The sequence below is a fragment of the Pomacea canaliculata genome, linkage group LG14 (genome assembly GCF_003073045.1).
Source record: "Pomacea canaliculata isolate SZHN2017 linkage group LG14, ASM307304v1, whole genome shotgun sequence".
Taxonomy (NCBI): domain Eukaryota; kingdom Metazoa; phylum Mollusca; class Gastropoda; order Architaenioglossa; family Ampullariidae; genus Pomacea; species Pomacea canaliculata.
This window is the reverse complement of record NC_037603.1, coordinates 6,084,036-6,106,725: the sequence shown is the minus strand read 5'-3', so window position 1 is coordinate 6,106,725 and position 22,690 is coordinate 6,084,036. Positions and strand designations below refer to the sequence as shown.

Here is a 22,690-nt window from a genome sequence, read left to right as displayed (position 1 = left end):
TAAGCCCATTCAATACATCTGCCTGCTCTCTTCCTGCATCTCGTTGCGCATGTGTGGGAGAAAGATTGCTTACTTACACCATAACCCACCACTCGGCTACACTAAACTATAAAACGATTAGCGAGTGTTTTATGTTCCATGTAACAACAGGATCTGCTTTCCAAGTGGCGAGAAATTCTATTTTTGATGTTAGCGGTGACGCCTTTATACCGCACTTTGTCCATAATCAAATCTTTTCAACACACAATAGAGAAAGCTTTAAAAAAAAATTCGGACACATACTCATTCACTCATCCATCATTCAAAGTTTTTTCCTTCCTTCTATTTTTCCTTTCCATTTCTTTCATTCCTTTTATTCGTTCATTCTTTCCCTGTTGTTTTTTTATATATTTTTATTCATTTTCTTTCTTTCGTTAATTTTGTTCATCCTGCATTTAACTCCGCGATGAGCATGTGAAGGCAAGGCCCACCTGCAGGTGACATCACCACATAGAAGATATTCGTGTACCATACATCAGGGTGTGGTTCACCTCCCTGCAGTTCTTTTTGAACGAGCTGATAACACCTGATTGTGTAACACTTGCAGGTTAGAACACACGTGTGGCGGCGATGAAGAGGCACTTATCGACTTCCCGGTACACCCGGCTGATTCCACCCGAAACGTCGGCCAAAGGTACGTTCAACACCTCACCTGCATAGTTGACAGTGGTGACATCTATCTGCCGGGCCTGTCAGGTCAGTGAGTGCACACTGACCGCTCACTGCCTCGAGATAAGTGCGCCGACTTCCAGTATTTCTCTCTCTCTCTCTCGAGGTAACAGATATGATCTATTCTTTTCCCCTCTAAAAGACTTTGAGATAATAAATATCCGGTTATTCCGAGAAACAAAACAAAAAATTCTCTCCCTCTCTTTCAAGATAAGGACTAAAAAAATGTTAATCCACGCGCCACAACCCTTAGATGTGTGATATAGCTTTGAAAGTGTCAGTGAGGTGAATGGCAGTAAAATTAATAAATAATAAAATTAATAAATAATAAAAAGAAACTGACTTTGCTCACTTTGATCCTCAAGCCTCGCAGTTTGTTTTTCTTTGTAGTTTCAGTTGCAGTTGATGAATAGCATGTTCAGTTTTCACTTGATGGGGGGAGAGAGGGAGGGAGAAATAGAAGCAGGATTGTGAAAGGTGACGAAAGAAAAAAAAAAACTGTCACCGATGAGAAACCGACAGAGACTTCTTGCCTGTGCGCAGTTTGATATTGTTTACCATTGGCTTTGTTTGTGTCATCTTGTCCTGACGTATATTGAAGCCTTGGGCTGTTGTGCAGACGTAGATGTACACAACATAGTTCGCCATTTGTTTAGGACGGGGTGGGGTGAAGGTGGTGGGGTAGGTGGTTGAGGTTGTGTGGCTGGGGGGTCTTTGAGCCTGCTGACGCCCTGGGGGTGACATTACCAGCTGTTGTCAGACCACACCAGTCACCGCACTGATAATACTGTGGCCACGTGTTTACAGCTGTGTTGCTGAGCCACAGTACTTTTTAAACTCATAATCACAACATAATCAGATGTATGCTTGTAGGGAATAGCGCACATTGATTAATTAATCGATCGATTGGTAGACACACTTCACTCTCTCTCTCTCCCTTTCTCACTTTCTCACTTTCTCTCACTCTCTCACATTTTTAAACCTTAGTTCTAAAATCGCCACAGAAATGGATTGGTTAAAGCCAGTTTCTGTCAACAGTGGTTGAATTTATAAACAAATGGTGACCCTTTATGATCCTATCCTAGTTTATGGCGATATTATGTTTGCAAAGAACACTTATGGACAGAGAACAGTACTGAATGTTTACACAAACTGTAGCTTGTCAGAGAATCCCGACATTGTATTTTGACATTGCTTTTGTAACCGAAGATTCAAAGAATGTGTTAAGTTTTTAATTCCTTTTATGACTGAGTTTTATGTTATGTTGAATGAATCCATCTAAATGCACCGTCTTTATTTAGTTCCTACTATCCCTCTCTCCTCCCTCTTCTCTCTCTCCATATTACCCCCCACCACCACCAAAAGGCAAAATTGTTTTATTTTTTAAGTCACGTGGCACACACACACCCTCTTATCTTTTCCTGTAACCTGTGATTTACTCAACCCTCAAAAGCAGACAGGAGTGGTTCACCCGCCCCACCCGGATGTGATCTGCTCTTTCGAGCGAACACGACTCAACCGTAGTAAAGTCACGCACGGTGTCGTCTGCTGGACTGGCGGGTGGGAAATACAAGAAGGGTGCATTCATTTCAACCCCATGGAGTGGTGAGCCAGGCAGGATGATATGCGAAATTTGTGGGCTAAGTTCACGACCAGACCACGAAGAATATCAACCAAGCATGAGAACAGAGAATTAATTAATTCTCTTTCGAAAGATGAGAAAAAGAGATTTGAAATGCTCGATTCAGCTTTTTGTTTTGAATTTTTTTTCCTCGAATCTATTTTAAGTTATATTCATTTTGAATATAAATAATAAATGAATTATCAGTTATAAAGAATCTTCTTTACGAGGGTGATAAATAGCTTGCTGGTGCGCTGATGATATCTACATCGAAGTCTTTTAATTTCGAGCAAAGGATGAGTCATTTTGCTATCGTTGGCTTTTCCCTTTGGTTTGCTTGCAGTTATTTTCAGCTGTGGTGTAGGTATATCATACATCGACCCACCTTTTGCTATTTTATCTCAAGGGTAGGCTACGTACGTGTGTGTGTGTGAGAGAGAGAGAGCATTCCCTTCGGTTTGTTTCAATGGAGAAATATAAATAAAATAACATCAACAATATTTACAATAGCGTTACTGTGTGTGTGAGAGAGAGCATGCGTGTTCGATTTTTATCTATCCTTTATATCGAAGGATTAAAGTTGGTGATCACGGACCAGCAACACACAAAGAGCTACGTGGATGGCCAACACATAGGTTTCATTTGTGACCCAAGGATCCCCACTAGGCTGGTGACTGCTACTCACCTTCTGCTAGTGCCTAGAGACATACTGTGCCCAGAGATTTTGAACATTAGGTTGAATGACAGCTACAGCACTCGATCCCCCACCCGGCCTTTATCGATCTCCACCCGTAATTGTATTTTATCTCTTTCCCATCCAAATCGTTTGCACCTTGGTGGGGCTTGTAAATGGAGGGAAGGTGTGTATCACAGTTTAGGGTAAACTTACGAAATGAATAACACTTGTATTAGAATTTACTGGGTGTGTTACGCTAATCAGGAAATTATTAGAATACAATTAAAACACCTTATTTACCTAGCGATATTTTTCTCATATCAGTTGTATCTGTTATTCGCTGGATATGTACTTTTTATGTATGTTTTGCGGTAATATGAAGCAGGGGGGTTGATGATGCTGGGGTCAAGTGTCATGTATACAGCAGTCTTTGCGTGCTAGCTACAAATTGTAGAGGTCGAGCTGTCTCACAAAAACTCACACATGTAAATTCTTTCTCTCCTCTCTCTCACAAACACACAGTGGCTCCTTCAGGAATCATACAATGTACTAAGGTTGAAAATCACTCCGAGTTTACTGACAAACTGGGAAAAAGTAATAATGGATCCAACGGGTGATGTGAACGGAGGGAGAAAAAAATAAGGAAGATATATTTACACACAGTCGTGACAATGCAACCACGAACTAATATCCCGCCCTGTCTATATACGTCCATGCTACTACGGCATGTCATTCTTTTTTCAAAATTGAGTACCTCTCACAATGTTCCAGATATGAAAGAAAGTATCAAATGGCTAAATACCTACAGCATTTTTCTAGACACGTTTTCGCACGCAGATGAATCGACGCAGCCGACATTTTCATTACTCGTGTGCGACATCAGCAGCTTCCAAATATAGTATTTAATACAATGCCACTTTTTTTTATTTTCACATTGTGTATTTGCTGTTTCTTTCTTGTACACTCGGGACAAGGTTTGACTGTTAACTTTAACCGATTAAGCCCTGTTCGCCCACCCACTTTACGTCACCACCCTACTTACCTGTCGATGAATGCGTTGGTGGCTACTGATCCCTCTAAAGTGTTGAGTGTGGTGCGTTTTCTAAAGTCATGTAACTCTTTTCTCTGCCTCATCTGACCAGCTATGTTGACTGATACATTTTGGACTACCGGGACAATTACTTCAAGATTCGGTCCTCAGAAGTGACTACACTTCTGACCACCCTGAGTACGAGAGAAGTAGCATTTTGCCTCAAGGTGCTTTGGTCATGCTGGAAAGTGGCTCACGTCACTCAACCCCCACCCCAGGGAGTTAGGTACTTAGGTGCTAGGTTTTAGTAGACTAGGTAAGTGTCTTAGCCATATGTGTAAATAACATAAATAAATCTGTCTTTGAACTTATTTACCTGTGTGAGCGTGTCAGTCCGCACGAATGCTAGCGTGTTGTACTTGTCTCCTCGTCGTGTGAATGAGGTGAACATGTATCAACAGAACGAAAGTTGTTAGCAGTATATCTCAGTCCATTTTTAAGGATGCTTGAATACTTCAGGCAGAGGCTAGACCGTCCCACCGCTTCTACCTCGCAAAGAAAGGAAAATCTGTTTCAAACTGTATCAGGGTAAAGGTGAACCTCTGACGACTTTCCCTCCACTGGTCGACTTGGCTGCCCCAGGGTGGCGAGGTCCACTCTTTTGGACGAAGACGCACCGATGAGCCTGGAGCTATGGCACTGCGCTGATCCATGCTGCTACGGCCACCAGGTTGCAGTCAGGTACGTAGTCCCCCCACTGTCTCCGTGGCTGCTATCAGCTCCTTGCTCGACACCTCTTAACCAGTTCCACATTGCTTTCTTCTTAAGCTCGCCAGCTGTTCTTTGTCTCAGCACAATCACAGTTTAAGGGCGGGTCCACACCTCTGCTTCCCGTTCTTCACACACAGCAAGTCAGCATCTCTTTGAATGAGCAGAGACTGATGACAAGCTGACGTCTACAATACTTGTGATGGCAGGAAGTAAAATATCTAAGAACTCAAGAAGAAGGCTCGTGGGCTTTGGGTCTAGCTGCCAAGTTGTTGGCTTGGCTTTCTGAATAATGGCCTTTATATCTGCATCAGAGACTGGTCGAAATTTGGCCAGAGAGCATCCTGGAAGAACATTGCAAGAGATGTTGCCAGGCGCCGACATCGGGTCCAAGGATGATGTTGTCTTAAAAATGGTCTAGATGTAAGATGTGGGGGTGGGTGGGTGTTGTGTTTTCTATGTGTCACTTGCCTTATCCTTATCTTGTAACTAGCACTTGTTCTGTGTGTCTGTGTGCATGCGTGTGTGTGTGTGGGTGTAACACTTCCCAAGTTATAATTGCCCACTAGGATTTATAAAGTTAATGGTCATTCGTCATTTGCAGTCGAACAGTAACCAAAGTTACATCAGCTGAGCTGATTTAAAGTCTGTGTATTTTCAGCCTTGTCAGTTCGACATGTCCCGAGATATTTTGAAATGTATAAACATTTCCAAGTTTGTCTATATAGTTCTAAACCATAAACATCACGATCCTATTATATCTTCCCCGCCCCGTGTCTCCGATATTAATCTCTTATTCTGACCTGCAATATCTTAAAACCGCGATGTAGAAGCAAGATTACTGTATTCGCTACCTGAAAATGTAATATTGAAATAAGAAATTAAGCCATCTATAAAAAATCAGTGAATTTTTTATATATTTTTTCGCTTTCATTCAAGATGTGATAAACCTTGGGCATAGGCACAAGAACTCTGCCACAGCAAACTATTTTTCAGGATGAAGTCTAAGTAATTAAGCAGTGGACAACTTTTCTTCAAGTGTAATATTAAGATATTTTTCCATAAAATCATCGCAACAAATATAATAATAGGCTACAATTACAAGGGGGATCACCAGCAGAATAGTTGTCCACAGTACAGGTGAGTTCTCTCCCTTGACCATGAAGCCCTGCTATTGAAAGTAAATAAAATTAAAAAAAAAAATGCTACGTGGCCAACAAAGGTTCGATAACAATTTTTGATAAAATACAATATTTTATACGTGTTGTGGTATTTATTTACATGAAAAGCTGTTTTCTAAGATTCCTTAAGAATGTAGAACTGAGTTTATCCTGAGGGATGAGACAAAGTTCCTGAGGCTCTGTTATGTCAATGAAAACATTTTCACCCCGCTCTCTTTTTGTGTTAGTTTTATAACATTATTTCTCTTAATTTATTTATTTGACTTTTTTTTTTTAAAAGCTTGTCACTAGCGTGAAGGGTGGGGCCACGGACTTTCAGGTGGAGCGATTGACACATCACCACAACACGTGAGTTGATGACGTAGTACACAAGTACACACTGTCACAACATCCGCCTCCTAAGGTGATTCATGAAAACGTTACTGTTGTTGATCACCGCTGTTAGTTGACACACAGCCCGAAACTTGAGGTGAGAGTTTAACGTAGACCCATTGAGTATAAATTTGTACAACGAGGAAATTACAACAAGTGAAAAATCGTTTAATCAATTAATTACGTTCTGATTCCTAAGAATTAACTGATGCAGCGTTAAACTGGACAAAACCAGACACCGAGATACGGAGAAAGTTAATGAAATGATAGGACGATTGCTTGATCGGTATCTCAAAGTATACATATCATGACCTTTAAACCTACGGCATGATCACCTCACTGGGTTTTATTTCTCGTGGTAAGTATATATTAAGTAAGCACGTGTCCGGTGGTGCACGATTAGGGAAGGCGACAGCGCGCACCAATAATTTTTCTTGATTCTGGAGGTCGTCGAAGCTGTCTCAGATGTGACTTGTCCAAACGCAGCCTATTGTGAACAGGTAGTACACAGCTTGCTTCGTTCAAAGATTGTTGTAGGAATATGCTGAGTGGGTAGAATCGATTCATGTTCATCTTATGATTTAAAATAGAGGCTGTCAGTGATTGAGTGAAGCTATGCTTGTTAGCAGAAACCTATTCTTATCAAATTTTGTTAGTTAAAAGAACCGAGTTAGAAAACCCATAAGGATGCGAAGAGAAACATGAACAAATTAAAAACTCCAGGTTAAAAAAAATTAAAAGCAGAACAGATTTTAATATGAACAATGGCCCAGCATACAACACTCGCTCTTTGTCTTGTGCTCAGAGACTCAGGTGAGATGTACTACTTATGGACCATAAATTTGTAGTTTTTAAAACTATTACAATAACTCAATAAGGAAGAGTTAACAAGGTGCATTAAAACTGTATAAGAGTGAAAATGAAGGATTAGTATTTATTAAGATCTCAAACCAGCCTTGCCTTTCACACCAGAGCCAGATACACTGAATGTTTCTTTATTTTACTGTTGTGTCACAAATTGGTATATTATTACTATTGCATATTTTCCTATAAGCTTAGTTATAGATAATACTTCAAAGTGTAAATACTTGCATTTATTAAAATATAATTATAGTCACATTGTTGATTTTTTTTTGTAATCTGTCCTATTTTAAAAAAGCATTCAATATATATATACATGTTTATTCATGTGTTTCTGGTTATGAAAAAAATAATTAGATTGTCTTCTAATTATATGAAATTTCTGTTATGTGGCAGACAAACACAAATGGCCATGAGTGCAGATGTAGAAAAGGGAATGGAAAAAGTTGCTGTTGGTAGAAAGCGTGCACATAATGGTCGCCAGATCAGCAAACTTTCTCTACAACCTGAAATAGTAAGTCAATAATATATGCCTCAATAGTAAATCTATAATATGTACCTTTGTGTCTTAATGATGTCAACATAAAAATATCTTGGCTGTGTTTGAGAGCCTGTGTGCAGAGGTATGAGCCTTAACTCTGTTGGATATGTCTGCTGCATTTGGCACTATCGACCCTTATGCTTATTCCAAGACTTAACATCCTCTATGGAATTTCTGAACCTGCACTAGAATGGTTCAACTCTGATTTGACTAATAGGACCCAGGCTGTGTTCGTTGATGATCAAACATCACGTCCTCCTTCACTTTCTTGCAGGGATCCACCAAGGCTCAGTTCTTGGCCTCATTCTGCTTATTTTGTACACAAAACCACTTTCATCATGTATCCAGTCTCATTATGTTTCTCATCAGTCATATGCTATGACACACAACTGTACTGCTCCAACCTGCTGATTGCAACTCACTCTGCTATCAGCGCTAAAGAAGCCTGTGTTAGTGACATATCACTCTATTATCAAAATTATAGAAACTTGTATTAGTAATGTCAAAGATTGGAGGGCACAAAGCAAACTGAAACTTAATGACAATAAAACAAGAAGAAATTGATTGTCATGCATCAATCTGCCTGAATACATCAGTGTGAACAAAACCAATACCACATTTACGTCATCTATCAGAACTCAGTGATTTATCATTACTGCTGAATGACTCTTGATAAACAAGTAACAGCTATCTGACACTCCTCATACATTGAGCATTGAAGATAAGCACCATCTGCCACATTCTCTCAATAAAATGCTAACACTTGTATCTGTGCGTTTGCTCTAGCTAAGCTTTATTACTGTAACTCCTTCCTTGCAGGCTGCCTTCCGTACATTATTCATAAACTCTAACAAGTACAGAATTTCACTGCACGTGTGGTGCTCAAATATAGAAAATAAGACCATGTCACCCCTCTCCTTTGTTGTTTGCACTGGCTACCCATCTGTGCCCGCATTTAGTACAAGCTTGACATGTTTTGATTTTTTTTTTTGGAGTTTCTCCTATCCTGCCTATTTTTGTAGTTTTCCCTCCATCTTAGCCAGACAACTCCAATCTTTGTCTGATGTCCCTGAGCTAACTATCCCTGTCACCAGCACATGTATTGGCAGTTTGAGCTGTTGTGCAGCAAAATGGTGGAACGCTCTTCTCTTTCATATCTGCCACCTAGCCACCATCAAATCCTTTAAATGTGCACCCAAAACTTATGTCTTCTGTGTTTGTCTGCTATTACTTTTCAGTACTGTTGTTCATTCTTCCTTTCATTGTAAGCTGTCCATGTCTCGTTTTTAAGCGCCTTCATAAGGGCAATGATGCACCATATAAATTCATGTTAATTATCAGAACTTAAAAGTGCAGAGACATGAGCAGTCAGATGCCAGAGTATGTTGATTAATGTTGTAGTGTGTGATTCATTATCATACCAGGAAGGCTTTTTTTTTATCAGACATCAGCATTAAATTTAAGTACGCTTTTGTACTCAATCACAAAGAACTGAGCATATATTTAAAAGGGTGAAAATAGCTGCTCAGAATATCTGTCTCTGCTAAATACCCCCCTCCCCCCCTTTTTTTTGTGTGCAATATTCCAAGAACAGTATGAAATTATTAAGCACTTGAGTTTTGACCCAAGGTAACTTAGGAAATAGAAATACACTGCAAGTGCAAATGCTGAACTGATTATGGGGTTAGATGTTCTTTGACCCCAGTAAAGCTTAAAGTACATGTTCAGATATTCACTATCAATTGAGGTTAAAGGCTGTTGGGAACATTGACCCAAGGGTGAAGCATTGTGGTTACCATAAAATGGGAGTCATGATGCAGGACAACCCCATGATCTGGTTAATTCTGTGATGGTAGCATTTGTGTGGCTGTAATGTGGATGCTATGTGAGCTATTAAATGGGTGCAATCTGAGGAAAAGTTGCATATATCACATGTCACTTTTTCTTGAATACATATAATAACAATTACTAATATAATAATTGTTGTCAACAAGTTTGTTTTGAAAACAGGATGAAAAGAGCACTATCATTTATAAAAATTGATGTTAATTTCTTAATACTAAGATTGCCAAAAGCAGTGTAACAAGTGACATCTGTGGTAGGGGACTGGATGAAAACATTTTTGTGGCTGTACACCATGACATTTTTTTAATCTCTGTGACAATATTTCTGTGGTTGTGTACATAGTAACATTATTTCTGTATTGATCAGAAGTGGTGCTGCTGAATTTTTGGTGTTTTTAATTACTCCTTTGGTCATGTTTGGCAGAATGTAGGTCCTGCACCATACCACTACGAATCGCTGGCAGTTCAAAATCGTGAAGCCTGTGACTACTCAATTCGCATCTCTTTTGAAGATGCAAAGAAGGGACTTGGTATGTAACTGATATAAATGTTGATTGCATCTGTGTGTGTGAGAGAGAACATTTTCTACAGATTTTAGTTTATTAAAGATCTAGTGCTTTCCTGCCTTTTTCTGTACATCAGTCTGTGAAAATACTACACAGTTAACTACAAATTGCCGTTCATTTTAGTTTAGATATGTTAATGAAACTACATTTTTTTCTTTATAAACTTTCATATTTACTGTTGATGTTGGTCAGATGCATTACCATGAGAACAGACCAAAATGCCATTACATCTCTCAGAACCATCTGATGTTTAGTTCCTTTTATTTGCTTTCCACAAATCGATTTCTCTATATTGTGACTCTCTACAGAGCTCTGTGCCTTCTGATTTTAAGTTAATTAAATATATAATTTTCTCTGCAGTGTCCCGGCCAGTGCGAGTGTATGCAGATGGCATCTACGACATGTTTCATGCAGGACATGCTCGACAGCTGATGCAGGCCAAGATGGCTTTTCCAAACACTTATCTCATCGTGGGAGGTGAGTTCTCTTTCTACAAGCACCACCCATTAACATTTCTCTTCTCGACTTACATCACACACATTCCCATGGCAAAAAACGACATTTTCACACAAAGTGTTTAAACTAGTGTTTGAACTAGGCTAAAACTAGTGTTAACAATTATACCGCAAACATAAAATGCAGGCACACAAACACAAAGCTGTAAAATAAATTGCAAGTGTCTGCTACAATTGCATAGCTAGTTATGCAGCCATCACTGCACTAAATTCTATAAAAATAAAATAAAAAATAAAAAACTGACATATAAATTAAGTGATTTATTTCACCCCTGACCAACACAGCATTTTGATCTTGATGGTTATTTAGCTGCTCGTCTGCTCATTCTCATAGAGTTTGGCCATCCTTTCACCATAGGTTACTAAAAGGAAAATTTTCATTTACTTCTGAGATTTGGGTTCTTTTAAAAATCTTTGGTTCCTTAGGTTCAAACTTTATTTTATTTTGTTCCCCTGACTCAGCCTGCGTAAAGATTCATTACAGACTCTTTATTTAGTTTTGTGAGGTGGTTAATTTTGTGCTGCAGATTCTTGTTTGTATTTAAAGGGCATATGAATTAAAGGAGGTAATCCCTTTTACAACACATAACATCACGTGCATACACTGAACATGAAAATAATAAGCACCAACAGGAAGAATTGACGTAGAGAGGCGAGTTCTACTACGTCAATTTCGTGGACTACGAGAAGGCATTCGACAGTGTGGACCGAGAGACGCTGTGGAAACTGCTGAGACACTATGGCATCCCGAGGAAGATCGTCAACCTGATCCGCAACTCATATGAGGGAATGACGTGCGAGTAGTGCATGAAAGACAGCTAACAAGAAGCTTCGAGGTGAGGACAGGGGTCAGGCAAGGCTGCCTGCTTTCACCGTTGCTGTTCCTGATCGCAATCGACTGGGTGATGAAGCAAGCCACAATGAAAGGCGAAATGGAATCCAGTGGACTCTGTGGAACCAACTAGACGACCTTTGACTTTGCAGACGATCTGGCACTCCTGTCCCACAGCCACCGACAGATGCAAGAAAAGACATCAGAGATCCAGTCAGCCTCGGCACAAAGTGGGGCTACACATCCATAAGGGCAAGACCAAGATCCTGAAAAGGTCAACACTGACTGTGAAGAGCCCATCAGGTGGATGGGGAGCCGCTAGAAGAAAGTCGACACCTTTACTACTCGGAGTGTGGTGGACAATACAGGGAGGACAGACGCGGATGTAAAGACAAGAATTTAACCAAGGCAAGAGGCGCTTTCATAAAGCTTGGAAGGGTCTGGAACTCCGGGAGCATAGGCTACACGACAAAGATCCGTCTCTTCAACTCCAACGTCAAGTCAGTCCTGCTATACGGAGCAGAAACGTGGAGGACGACCAAGGGCACAACGAAGAAGATCCAAACGTTTGTGAACAGTGCCTGCGCAGAATCCTCAGAATTCACTGGCCAGAGAAAATAAGCAACACGACCTGTTGGCAGAGAACGAAACAACAGCCCATAGAGGAGGAAATCCTGCGAGAAGATGGGGTTGGCTAGGACACACCCTAGGAAAACAACATCCAACGTCACAGACAGTCGCTGACATGGAACCCCCAGGGAAAGAGAAAGCGAGGAAGGCGAGAAACACCTGGAGACGGGACCTCGCCGACACCAAGCTTCACCGGATTTGGATGGGGTAGCTGGTGACAGGTAGCCCAGGACAGGAGGCGTTGGAGGGCGGTCGTCGATGGCCTATGCACCAGGAGGGGCGAAGGGCATAACTAACTAACAGGAAGAATTATCCAGTATCCCATGATCAAGTAAAAACTCTTTCCTGGTGTCTCTAAATCTCCTTGGCGCTAACCCATAGTCTTGTTTAAATAAAAGTTATTCTGATTTTGGGTAAAAGTGTTCAACTACTTATATGTTACTTGTGTTCAGAACTAGCATGTCAATTTTAGCATCACTGAGCAGATCGTACCCTAGCAGGATTGTCAGAGTAACGCTCATTTAGAATGCCAAGTGGGAGTTAGGCTTAAACTGTAGGGTTTTTGATGTGTTAGCACTTCACAGAGTTCACCAACTTTTCCAGTGTGCAGTGACGAGCTTACAAATAAAAAGAAAGGAAGGACTGTAATGAATGAGTTTGAACGCTATGAAGGTGTACGTCACTGTCGCTATGTGGATGAGGTTGTCGTTGATGCACCTTGGACTTTGGACCTGGACTTCCTAACGTTGCACAAGGTTTGTAAACATGTTATTGCTTCATTAATCATTGACAAATGAAGATAAGTGTTTTCTCCCTTGTTTCATATTGTTCTCAGGCGCCATATGTTTTTGGAAAGTAATTCTAAACACAATAACAGTTTAGTTTATTCCTTGCTACTCGTTGAGGAGCACAGGGCCGCAACAACACCTCACCAGCGAACCCAGGAAGAGAGTTAAAAGCTCAGAGTTAAAAGCTCTACAAATTCCTTTTCCATTTGCTAGCAGCTGTACACGCAAGTGATCAAGCAAGTTAAATTCCTGATCAAGATCATATTTTGTCCTCACCCTTTAAATTGATCATTGGACATTGAAACTTCAGATATGTCAGTAGTGTAAGCGAGTAATGCTGACAACTTGTGATGCAACTTTAAAATAAACAAGAAGGGAGTTTTATTGTCCTATTTTGTTGCAGATCGATTTTGTTGCTCATGATGATCTTCCTTACACAACAGGCTCAGCGGATGATGTGTACAAGTTTGTCAAGGAACGTGGAATGTGAGTACCAGACTGGTGTTTGAGAGAGTGTGTTTGTGTGTGCATGGGGTGAGCCTGTGAAAACTGTTTAAACAATAGTTTTATTGATTCTCTCAGTCCTATATACTCTTTAAATTTGGTTTTCTACAGGTTTTTGCCAACTGAACGAACAGAAGGGATTTCAACCACAGATGTCATCACAAGAATTATTAAGGACTATGATGTCTATGTGCGGCGTAACTTGGCCCGTGGCTATTCACACAAAGACCTAAATGTCAGCTATATGAAGGTAATTGCCTTTCACTGAACCAGTGCCTGGGCATTTCCATTTCAAATGTGTAGCCAGATTAAATGGAAGTAGAGAGTGCGACTCAGATGGAAAACTTCTGTGCTGCGTTGCATCATCAGCATCTTGTCCACAATATGTTCAGAAGGTCTCCCTCTGGGATTTGTGGCAAGAGATGTGAACACTCCTAGAACCTAGCTCAGATTACTAGTGGATTCTTTGATGATATGTCAACTATTGCTGAGCAGAATTGTACTTATCAGTTTGGTGCTAGGGGAATGTAAAACTTAATGGGATGGATTTGTGGAAATGAGGGAAGATATAAGTGAACGGATGTTCATTGCAGGCCAAACGCATCAAAATCAAAGAAAACTATACAAAGCTGGAAGAGAAATTGAAAGACAAAGGCAAAGAGTTTATTGCATCATGGAAAGAGTCAATGGACCGTGGCAATCTTCTCTTGCACAGATGGGAGGAGAAGAGCAAGGAGTTTATCGGCAATTTTGTTGATATGTTTGGCAAGGATGGAAAATTGGTAAGACATAATGAGGACCTTTCAATAACATAAATATGCATTTAATAAGAATACAGATTATTGCAATGTCTCTAGCCTTTTCTCTGTCAGATGTGCATGGAATTGACGTATATTGATACTAGAAAATTATCCATTATAGGATTGGAGGATTGAAGTTATGGATTGCTATTTTCATTTAAAGTTTCATGAACAGTTTTGGTCTTCAAAACAATGTGTAACAAGTGCCTGCTGCCAATCATTGGCACCAGCGGCATCTGCTTCTTATTTGTAGTTCATTCATTCTCTTTTTTTTTTTAAAGAAAAAAATCTATGAAGCTTTTAAAATTGTTCTTTGATTTCACTGTATTTGGCTAAAGTACTTTTGTATTTCTTCAGAACAAGTGGTTCACAGAGAATACAATGCGTATTGGACGTGCTCTCTCCCCATCAAGAAGCCCTCCTCGGAGTTCTTCACCTTCACCAACAGATTTTGAAGATATTGATGTAAGCCCTCCTGCCAAGAGAGGGCGCTATTCTCCTGGACTGAGTGCTGATGACTTCACTGATGATGAAGATTATCAAGATGATGGAAAGTAGAACTCGTCATTCACAGTATAGCTTAATGTAAACCACAGCTATGGGCCTTTTCTAGAGAATGATTTTGCAGCAATATTAAAAGGAAGCAAAACATGTTAATTTGTACTTTAGCAGGAGTAGATGTCACTTGTTTGGGGTTCAGTCTGGTAGAAAGAGAAGAATAAACTGACTGCTTCCACCAAATTTTCATGGGGCATTAATTATCACCATTTAAAGCAACCTCAATGTGGGGGAATGTTATGTGGAGATGTATGTAAGTTCTGTGGGATCCAGCTGTAAAATTTGCTTGTAAATGTCTATTATTTATATAAAACAGTATTGGGAAAACATGGCTTCACTCTTTTTTTATTTTTATTTTATTTGCATCAACCTTTATTTCAAGCAGCATTATAAGTATACATGGAGATAAATTTGTGGTCTGTACATTGTTATGATCATTTTAATGGGTATATGTGTTTGAGTGTGTGAATGGGCATGTGTGAATATGCTCAAGTAATGTCAGACCGACCCATAAGCATCTGGGGACATGCTTTGTGCTGAAATTCACTGTTGGATAGACTCTGCATGTTGCTGGCATTGGCCATTTTCTATTGTTGCTAATTTTATGGAGAATATGCTAAGATATATATTTCTGTTTTTAACGTATAATATAAATTTTTTTCCTTAAGGTCACTTTTTGAGTGATATGCGAATATATGATTTTTTACTGCATTCTAAATCTCTCCGTTAAATATTTCATTTCCATTGGCTGCACTCTTTATTTTCTTATGCCTTGCAGAAGTAAACTTTTCGCGGTTCGGGCACCTTCTAAGAATGCAATCTCCTTTCTATCTGTCTAAATTCAATGTAAAAACCTGACAAAGACATACGATATAGTTGATCTATTATAATTGATTGTTATTATATTGGAGTGATGAGGAGTAGGTTAATTTTATTTGCACTTTTATGAATGGAAAAGATTTTTGTAAATACCGATATATCGATAGTGGTTTCAGAATGACACTGCATCTACAGAAATAGGACGCCCTCATTGCAACGTAATGGATTTTTTCATGTCTTCTTAACACATCCAGCTTCTTATATCTATATTCCATTTCAAAATGTAATATATTTGCATACTAGGCGCCTGAACTAAGATATATTGACTGATATTATGTCAATGATAACATCATACTGCCCTAAAATAAAATTAGAATTGAGGTCAGATCATCCTTATGTAATATTAACTCTAACCACTACATACACCCAACTAAAAAAAAGGAGCGGAAGATTCAGTTGAAGGAATGGGTGCTATTAGAATAAAATGCATAGTGATATATATGCCCGACGGAATTCAACTCATGTGTGTGCGCGTGTGCAAGAAGAAAGTTGGAATTAGATCGACTGTAATATAGTAGAGAGAGACTCCTAGTTCAATCACCCATTATATAGGAGAGATTATTGAAATACATTATGAAAAATATGCCCGATTACAGATTTATTGTGATTGATATATATTTCTAGAAGGAGTGCGATATTTATGATGCACGGAAAGATATGTGTGGACGACGGTAAAGGCTTATAACTAGACTTCTATGCAAACCAGCATATATAAACTAGCAATCAATCTCTAGAGAGCTGGGAGATAAATCTATCTCGTGAAATATCTCCTAAGAAGTCATCTTTGGGACTAAATATATCACTTATTTATTGCAAGTTTTGTATGAGCATCTTGTTGACCAAATATCTATTAATTGTTCGCAAACATTGTCCCGGGAGGAAATCATTAGTTACTTGTGATCGTTTCAACACTCAATGGATATACGTGTTTAGAGCACTACAACGAGTAGGAGGTCAAGCTGTAGGCATGCTGGTTCAGTAACTGCCTGTAGCATGGCAACTCACCTGTTCCATAGAAAGGTGGGTAAAGGTAAAATAGCATGAGGTTGAAGATATTGAAATTTACCTTTGCAAAATAGGCTCGTGGCTCACCAACACCGCTTTCCTGAGACAACTGTGGTCTCACCTCACTCCCCAAATGACCAAAAAGGAGGAGAGAGGGTAGGGTACGATCTTTACCTTATCTCACCATGCCCATCTTTGCCAAACTTGGTCAAATCTTTGAAAATATTTGCCTGGTTAAGAATGGTATTACAAGAGATATTAAAACATTTGCACAAGTATGGAGTAGGGTTGGGTGTTGAATGTGGGGTAAAAATCATCAAACACCCCCTTTTAATGAACAGATGGATACCACTGTGGTTTCATAGCATATACAGCTTTGAGGTTCTGTCATTCTAATGTTACGATAAGCACATTTTTGATATTTTGTTTTTGGCTGCCATTGAGTAAATGCTTATTGGCCAGAGAGCTAATGGAAAATCATATCAAGAAAACCTATAACAAGTCAAAAATATTCTGTGGAAGAAGCACTAACATATTTTAATATTTTTATGAACAGAAATAATACCATGTTTTCACAGAGCATTTTTGTAAACATGATGCTTAGAGGAAAGTCGAGTTAATACTTTCTGTTATTTTCTGGGTGCATCTGGTCTCCTGAAGCTCTAGGCAAGGCAGCATGACATATGCTAGGTCTTCACTGAGAACAATGGACTTCTGCTGAATATTGTTACTTCCATTATTCTCATTTTAGTGTAAATACATGAACTTGAATATTTATGTACCACTATCTTGACCAGTGAAAACCTTTAAAGAACTGTAAATTTATGCAGACCCTAACAACCTTTGTCAAATCTAAAAGGTACAGATGCTATTTGTCAAGTGGATAGAGGCTAGTGATGTCTGGATATTCAGTACCAGCAGGAGTAGTTTTTTTCACACCATGCTTATTTCTAAAGGATGCTTATCACTTTTAGACATCTGTGCTTATTTTATTTTCTCACAGGATAGTCACTGGATCTCTAGAAAACACGGATGTAGTGCAGATTTCATCAGCACTTTTTTGTTATTTGGTAGAGAGTTAAAATCTTACATTGTTGCCTTTTTATGTTAAAATTAGGTGGTTTAATTCTAAATAAAGGCTACTTTGAGTATTAGTAGTTATATAGTTTGAAATTGTGTTGTTTAGTCTGCCAAATCTTAGTAAGGAGGATTTGAAACCATTGTCATTATTTGCACTACATCTGAAAAAAAATCTGAAGTGAATATTTAAAAGTTTTAGGTTCTGAATATTATAAATAGTGGGCTGCTGCAGTTCTGCGTGATCTCAAAACATTTTCTGACTGTGATTCTTGTGATATGTAGCATGCACTGGTTTGTACATTTGGTTGCTGATTTAGAGATCGGTGTCAGAGTATGTTTTGGGAGGAGGCGATCACTTTTTTGATGTCAGCCACTGTGTATGTGGATGCTTGTAGGTACATGGACTGCCAGAAGGCACAGGGCATTACAGAAGTGCCAAGATTAAGCTTTTGGTCATGATTTTATGAAATGTTCCTGCATACATTCTTCTGCATGTAGTAGCTGATGACTAGGCTTTTCTGTTCTGCGGCCTCTCCCTGGGATTTAGTCCTGAAGGACCACATTTTTTTTCTTTTATTTTGTGTTTCTGGCCACAAACTACAGTGAATGTCAACCACATATTTTGCTTACATGCAAAAGAAAAATTGATTGGCACTGAGATTAGATGAAACGGAAACTAGCTCTCCTATTCCTAGAAATATACTTCACAGTGGAGCAAAACTTGAAATCAAATCTTCAAGGCAAAAAAAGATGATAAAGATTCTCAAATTGCAAAAAAAAAAAAGTAAAATGACTAAAGGGAAAAACCTCTGATTTGGGCACATTCACATTTACAGCTGTTTTTCCTGATTTGAAAATAAAATCGGCATTCATTAATTAATACCTAAAGGTTTGGTACCTATGCATTTATAGAGATCTTTTTCATTATGACAATTGGGCATTGGTTTGCAAACTTTTTCTCGCATCCATGTTCTGTTAAGGAGAATGTTGGTGCTTCCAAAAAAACACCCAACTTTTCTTGAATTGTCCAATCAAGGAAGAATAAAAAAAAATTAAAGATCTCTTTTCTCGTTTTCATGATTTTCTTGGAACAATGAGATGATAAATGAACACAATCTAGGCTTATTTCCGTATTTTTAAATCGTGATATTTATGTTGATTCCTAAGCAGAACACAGACACTGCAAAAGTCAAGTGTGCTTGGAACTACAGATACTTAGGCTAAAGAACCTTTGCCAATACAATATAACTTTATTGATCCTCGTACTCGCAATAAGAGCACTACCCTGCATTGTCCCTGGGGAGCAATAAAGTTTTATTTTATTGCAAATTACAACCTTGTACTATGAAGGGAGAGAAGGTGATTGAAAAATAAGAACTTTCTGGAGTAGAACCATTCATCAATATTAAATAGTTAAGACAACTCTAGATTCATCCCTCTGTCCATCCAAATTTAATACTTAATGAAGAAGTCTGCTGAATTATCATTTGTAGGCTGCAGTAGAAAACATCCCCGCACTCTAATCATCAATACACTTATGTCCTTATGCTTCTTAGTCTGTTGAGCCTTTTTATATTTACAGCAAGCGGAAACAAGAGTTCATTCTGTGGTTTCATGTTGCCTGACATTAAGCAAACCTGGAATATTCTTCGATTTCCTTTATTACTTAGCTTTAAATGATCATTGTTGAAATCCCATCCAATGATTTCATAACCGAACAGTTTCACCCTTGCCACCTTAAGGGGCCTTTTAACCAATATTTCTTTTTGATTATGTAATTATGTTTAATTTTTGTATATGGCCTCATAAACAACCTTGCCCAGTATAGATACGTATTCAAGAGTGTGGATCCGGTTAAGAAGACGATAACGATCTGATGAACATGATGACTGGTTCCATGGATAGTTGCCGCAAAAGAACAACAGTCAAGCGACGGCTTGGCTTGGTCATGTGATCCTGCTGGACCGCAATAGGCAAAAGTGTGGGGGGGGGGCCGTGTCCACCCATGCGCTTCACCCCCTTCCCAACGACCGTTACCAGCCAAGGGACGCATGACCGACTGCGACAACGACAAAATAATCGGAATACAATCTACTGTAACAGAACACGTCATCTTAGCAAATTACTGTAATTGCTATTTGACATTGATTACACTTCTTTCATTTGTTGTTGTTGTCAATCTGCCCCACCCTCACGCAGAGGCGCGCCTACGTTTGTGTAAACGGTTTATCTTCGAGTGAAAATGGAATGGGGATTGCCGGTAACAGCACGAGCACAAAACAAACCTTTGCACGTGATTCCACGTGGGAGCAGGCTTCGTTAGTCGTTATCGTCGACGTTTCAAAGTTCACGAGCAGGTCATTTTGTCAGGAGTTGATTAACTAGTGGAGTGCTGGACTCTGTATCGTAAAATATTTGGATGAGGGAATGCTTGCCGCTGTCTTCTGTCAACAGTTGATTCCCCAGCAGAGTGAAAAGAGGAGAATGGTCTCATTGTTCTAGAGGCAGGCCAAAAATACTTTTCACAAATAATTTTCACTGCAGAATATGGAAAATGCATTAGCTTCACACTGAATTCAGCTCTGTTGTTAACTACAGACTCTTATCCGTGATTCGTTTCGGCAGAATAGTTTTCACCTCAAATAATGATTTTGTCTCGTGCACATAAAATACATATCATACGAGCCAAAAATATGGGCTTGTAAAAGCTAGCCCCACGTTTCCGGTCAGCATATAATTTTAACGAGGACATTCATTTTTTTTGTGTGTTTGAGGAGAATACTCAGCCACGTACATCGTCTAGATAAAAACTGTTAGATGACCAGGTAATGTGTGGCATTTTATTTTGCTTCCACCACACAGAAAACGAGAGAATCAGGACAATTCAGTGAAGTGTGGACGGTTCTCTCCTTCTTTTCTCTTTCTTCTCTCTCTCATGTTCATTCGTTTTGTTATCAATACCATGTTTTTCTCGACGAGGAGATGCTAAGTTCTCCGATGAGTCGGCATGGGACTCTCGATAATCTTCTTCGTGCACCGAGCTCCTGTCGATCCAAAACGTTTTGTCCAAGTCGACTGATATGTGGCATTAATGATGATATTTCTGAATGTTATTTAAGCTGCTTCATTCGCTCAATGAACACGTGGCAGCCTTGGTTGCAGAAGCTGCTTTTATGAAGGCAAATTGATATGATATTAATTCCTTCCGAAATAATGGCAGTTCCCATAAAAGTGTAATTGGAATTATTAGATATTAGATTATTTGATATCAGTGATGTGTTACCCTGGCTTTAGCACCGTGCTTGAAAAAAAGATGTTTGGAAGTATTCTGACGATCAGCATTGGATAATTATCTGCGCAATTTGCCTCAAGGTCGGTTCATTTCAAAAAAAAATTAAGGTATCTCGTGATTTACCCTACCAGCCCCCAAACATTTGAACTGGACAATGTTTTGACAAGCCCGCTATAGGTTTTGCTTGTAATTGATTAAAATTCATTACAAAATAAAATAAACTTAGAAGGAAGAAATGCCTAAGAGTTTTATAATTCTGTTTTATCTCTCTTTTCCTTTCCTATGTGTTATTTAATTTTCTATGCTTTATAATCAATCACTAAAGGAAAGTACAAATATATGCTACATTGCTATGTTGTACTTCTTCTACTTCTCCTCCTCCTCCTCCTCATCCTCATCATCATCGTCATCGTCGAAGTCGTCGTCGTCATTATCATCATCAAAAGAAGAAAACAGGTTGGCGGACAAACAAGCAGAAGACATGCTAATGAAGACTGATCAGAACGCATTGTCCAGATCCACTCACAGGAAATTTGTTTAGATAAACCCGATGAAGACAACAACTACAATTACAGCGCACTTTACAAGGATTTTATCACCAGCACCACAGCCAGACTCGAAGCCATACTTCAGAGAGAGAACGAGAGACCAGCAACTAATTGTAAAATTCAGAGGACAGAGGACAGATAGAAACAGGGGTGGAACAAAGAAGCGGGAATTGGTATGAACTGCATCAGGTGCCACCATAAAGGCTCTGCCACACGCAAGCGTTGGAGACACACTTTCCTGGCCTTCCATCCATCCATCCACATGCGAAGTCGTCCAGCCACGCAGTCCGAGATCTGGATTTCCTGCAAATAGTTGACCACCTTGAAGTGTGTTGACAAAAAGTTCTACGACTGCCAAGGCCTGACATTATCATTAGTGAGTACTGTTTCAGAAAAGCAGGACAATGTAGATTCCATTGGAAACAATCTGTTGAAATCATTTACAGTTAATAATCGCCTTTATTTTCGTGGAAATTTAAAACAAATTTTATTCCTTGCTGAGTCAGAGAGTGCTGTGTTTTCGATAAGGCTACTGTTTTGATAAGTCTCGCTGAAACTGTTTGTTTTGCTAATTATTCTGTTTGAGGATTGGCTGCAATTTCGTTCCAATTTTCAAGTTCGTTAACGGTCCAACTTTACTAATGGCAATATGTTGACTTTTGGAAAGCGTTTGACGTTAATGTTAAGGTAAGAGACTGTTTGCTCTGAGAATTGCCAGTACCTAGTGTATTCCAAGCAGATACTAATTAACACTGCCCTTCTCTCTCAATTCGCCATCGTTCACCGAGCACCTAAAGTCAGGTCAAACAAAAAGTATGTCCAAATCCCAGACTACAACAGGTAGAACCAAAATAGTTATACTCAGTCACGGACTGCTGAAAAATTAGAATTTGTTGAAAGTGCGGCAGAAAGTTCTCTCAATAAATGTTTTCTAAACATAAACATAACTGTATCCGCGGACGAACGAAAAGGAGGTATTAAATTTTCGGGTGAGGACGGGACTTCGTGACTAGCAGTGGCTTTAAAAATGAAAAAAAAAAAAAATAGTAAAAAAACAGAGCAGAGCATAAAACGCTGCTTTTAGTCGATGA

The 22,690-nt window shown here is 39.2% G+C and overlaps 1 protein-coding gene across 2 annotated transcripts; it reads left to right on the top strand.

The window, feature by feature from the left end:
• Positions 1-6,326: 6,326 nt before the first annotated feature.
• LOC112555113 (choline-phosphate cytidylyltransferase B-like) lies at positions 6,327-15,176 on the top strand. Of its 2 annotated transcripts, none has more exons than XM_025223325.1 (9): positions 6,327-6,453; positions 7,614-7,731; positions 10,027-10,132; positions 10,529-10,645; positions 12,749-12,900; positions 13,337-13,419; positions 13,549-13,687; positions 14,031-14,219; positions 14,595-15,176. In XM_025223325.1, exons 2-9 carry the CDS (start codon positions 7,624-7,626, stop codon positions 14,793-14,795), a joined length of 1,095 nt encoding a protein of 364 aa, XP_025079110.1. In that variant the 5' UTR covers positions 6,327-6,453; positions 7,614-7,623; the 3' UTR covers positions 14,796-15,176. The 2 variants fall into 2 exon arrangements, with proteins under 2 accessions (XP_025079110.1, XP_025079111.1); XM_025223326.1 differs by lacking the exon at positions 6,327-6,453 and adding an exon at positions 6,549-6,856.
• Positions 15,177-22,690: the final 7,514 nt, after the last annotated feature.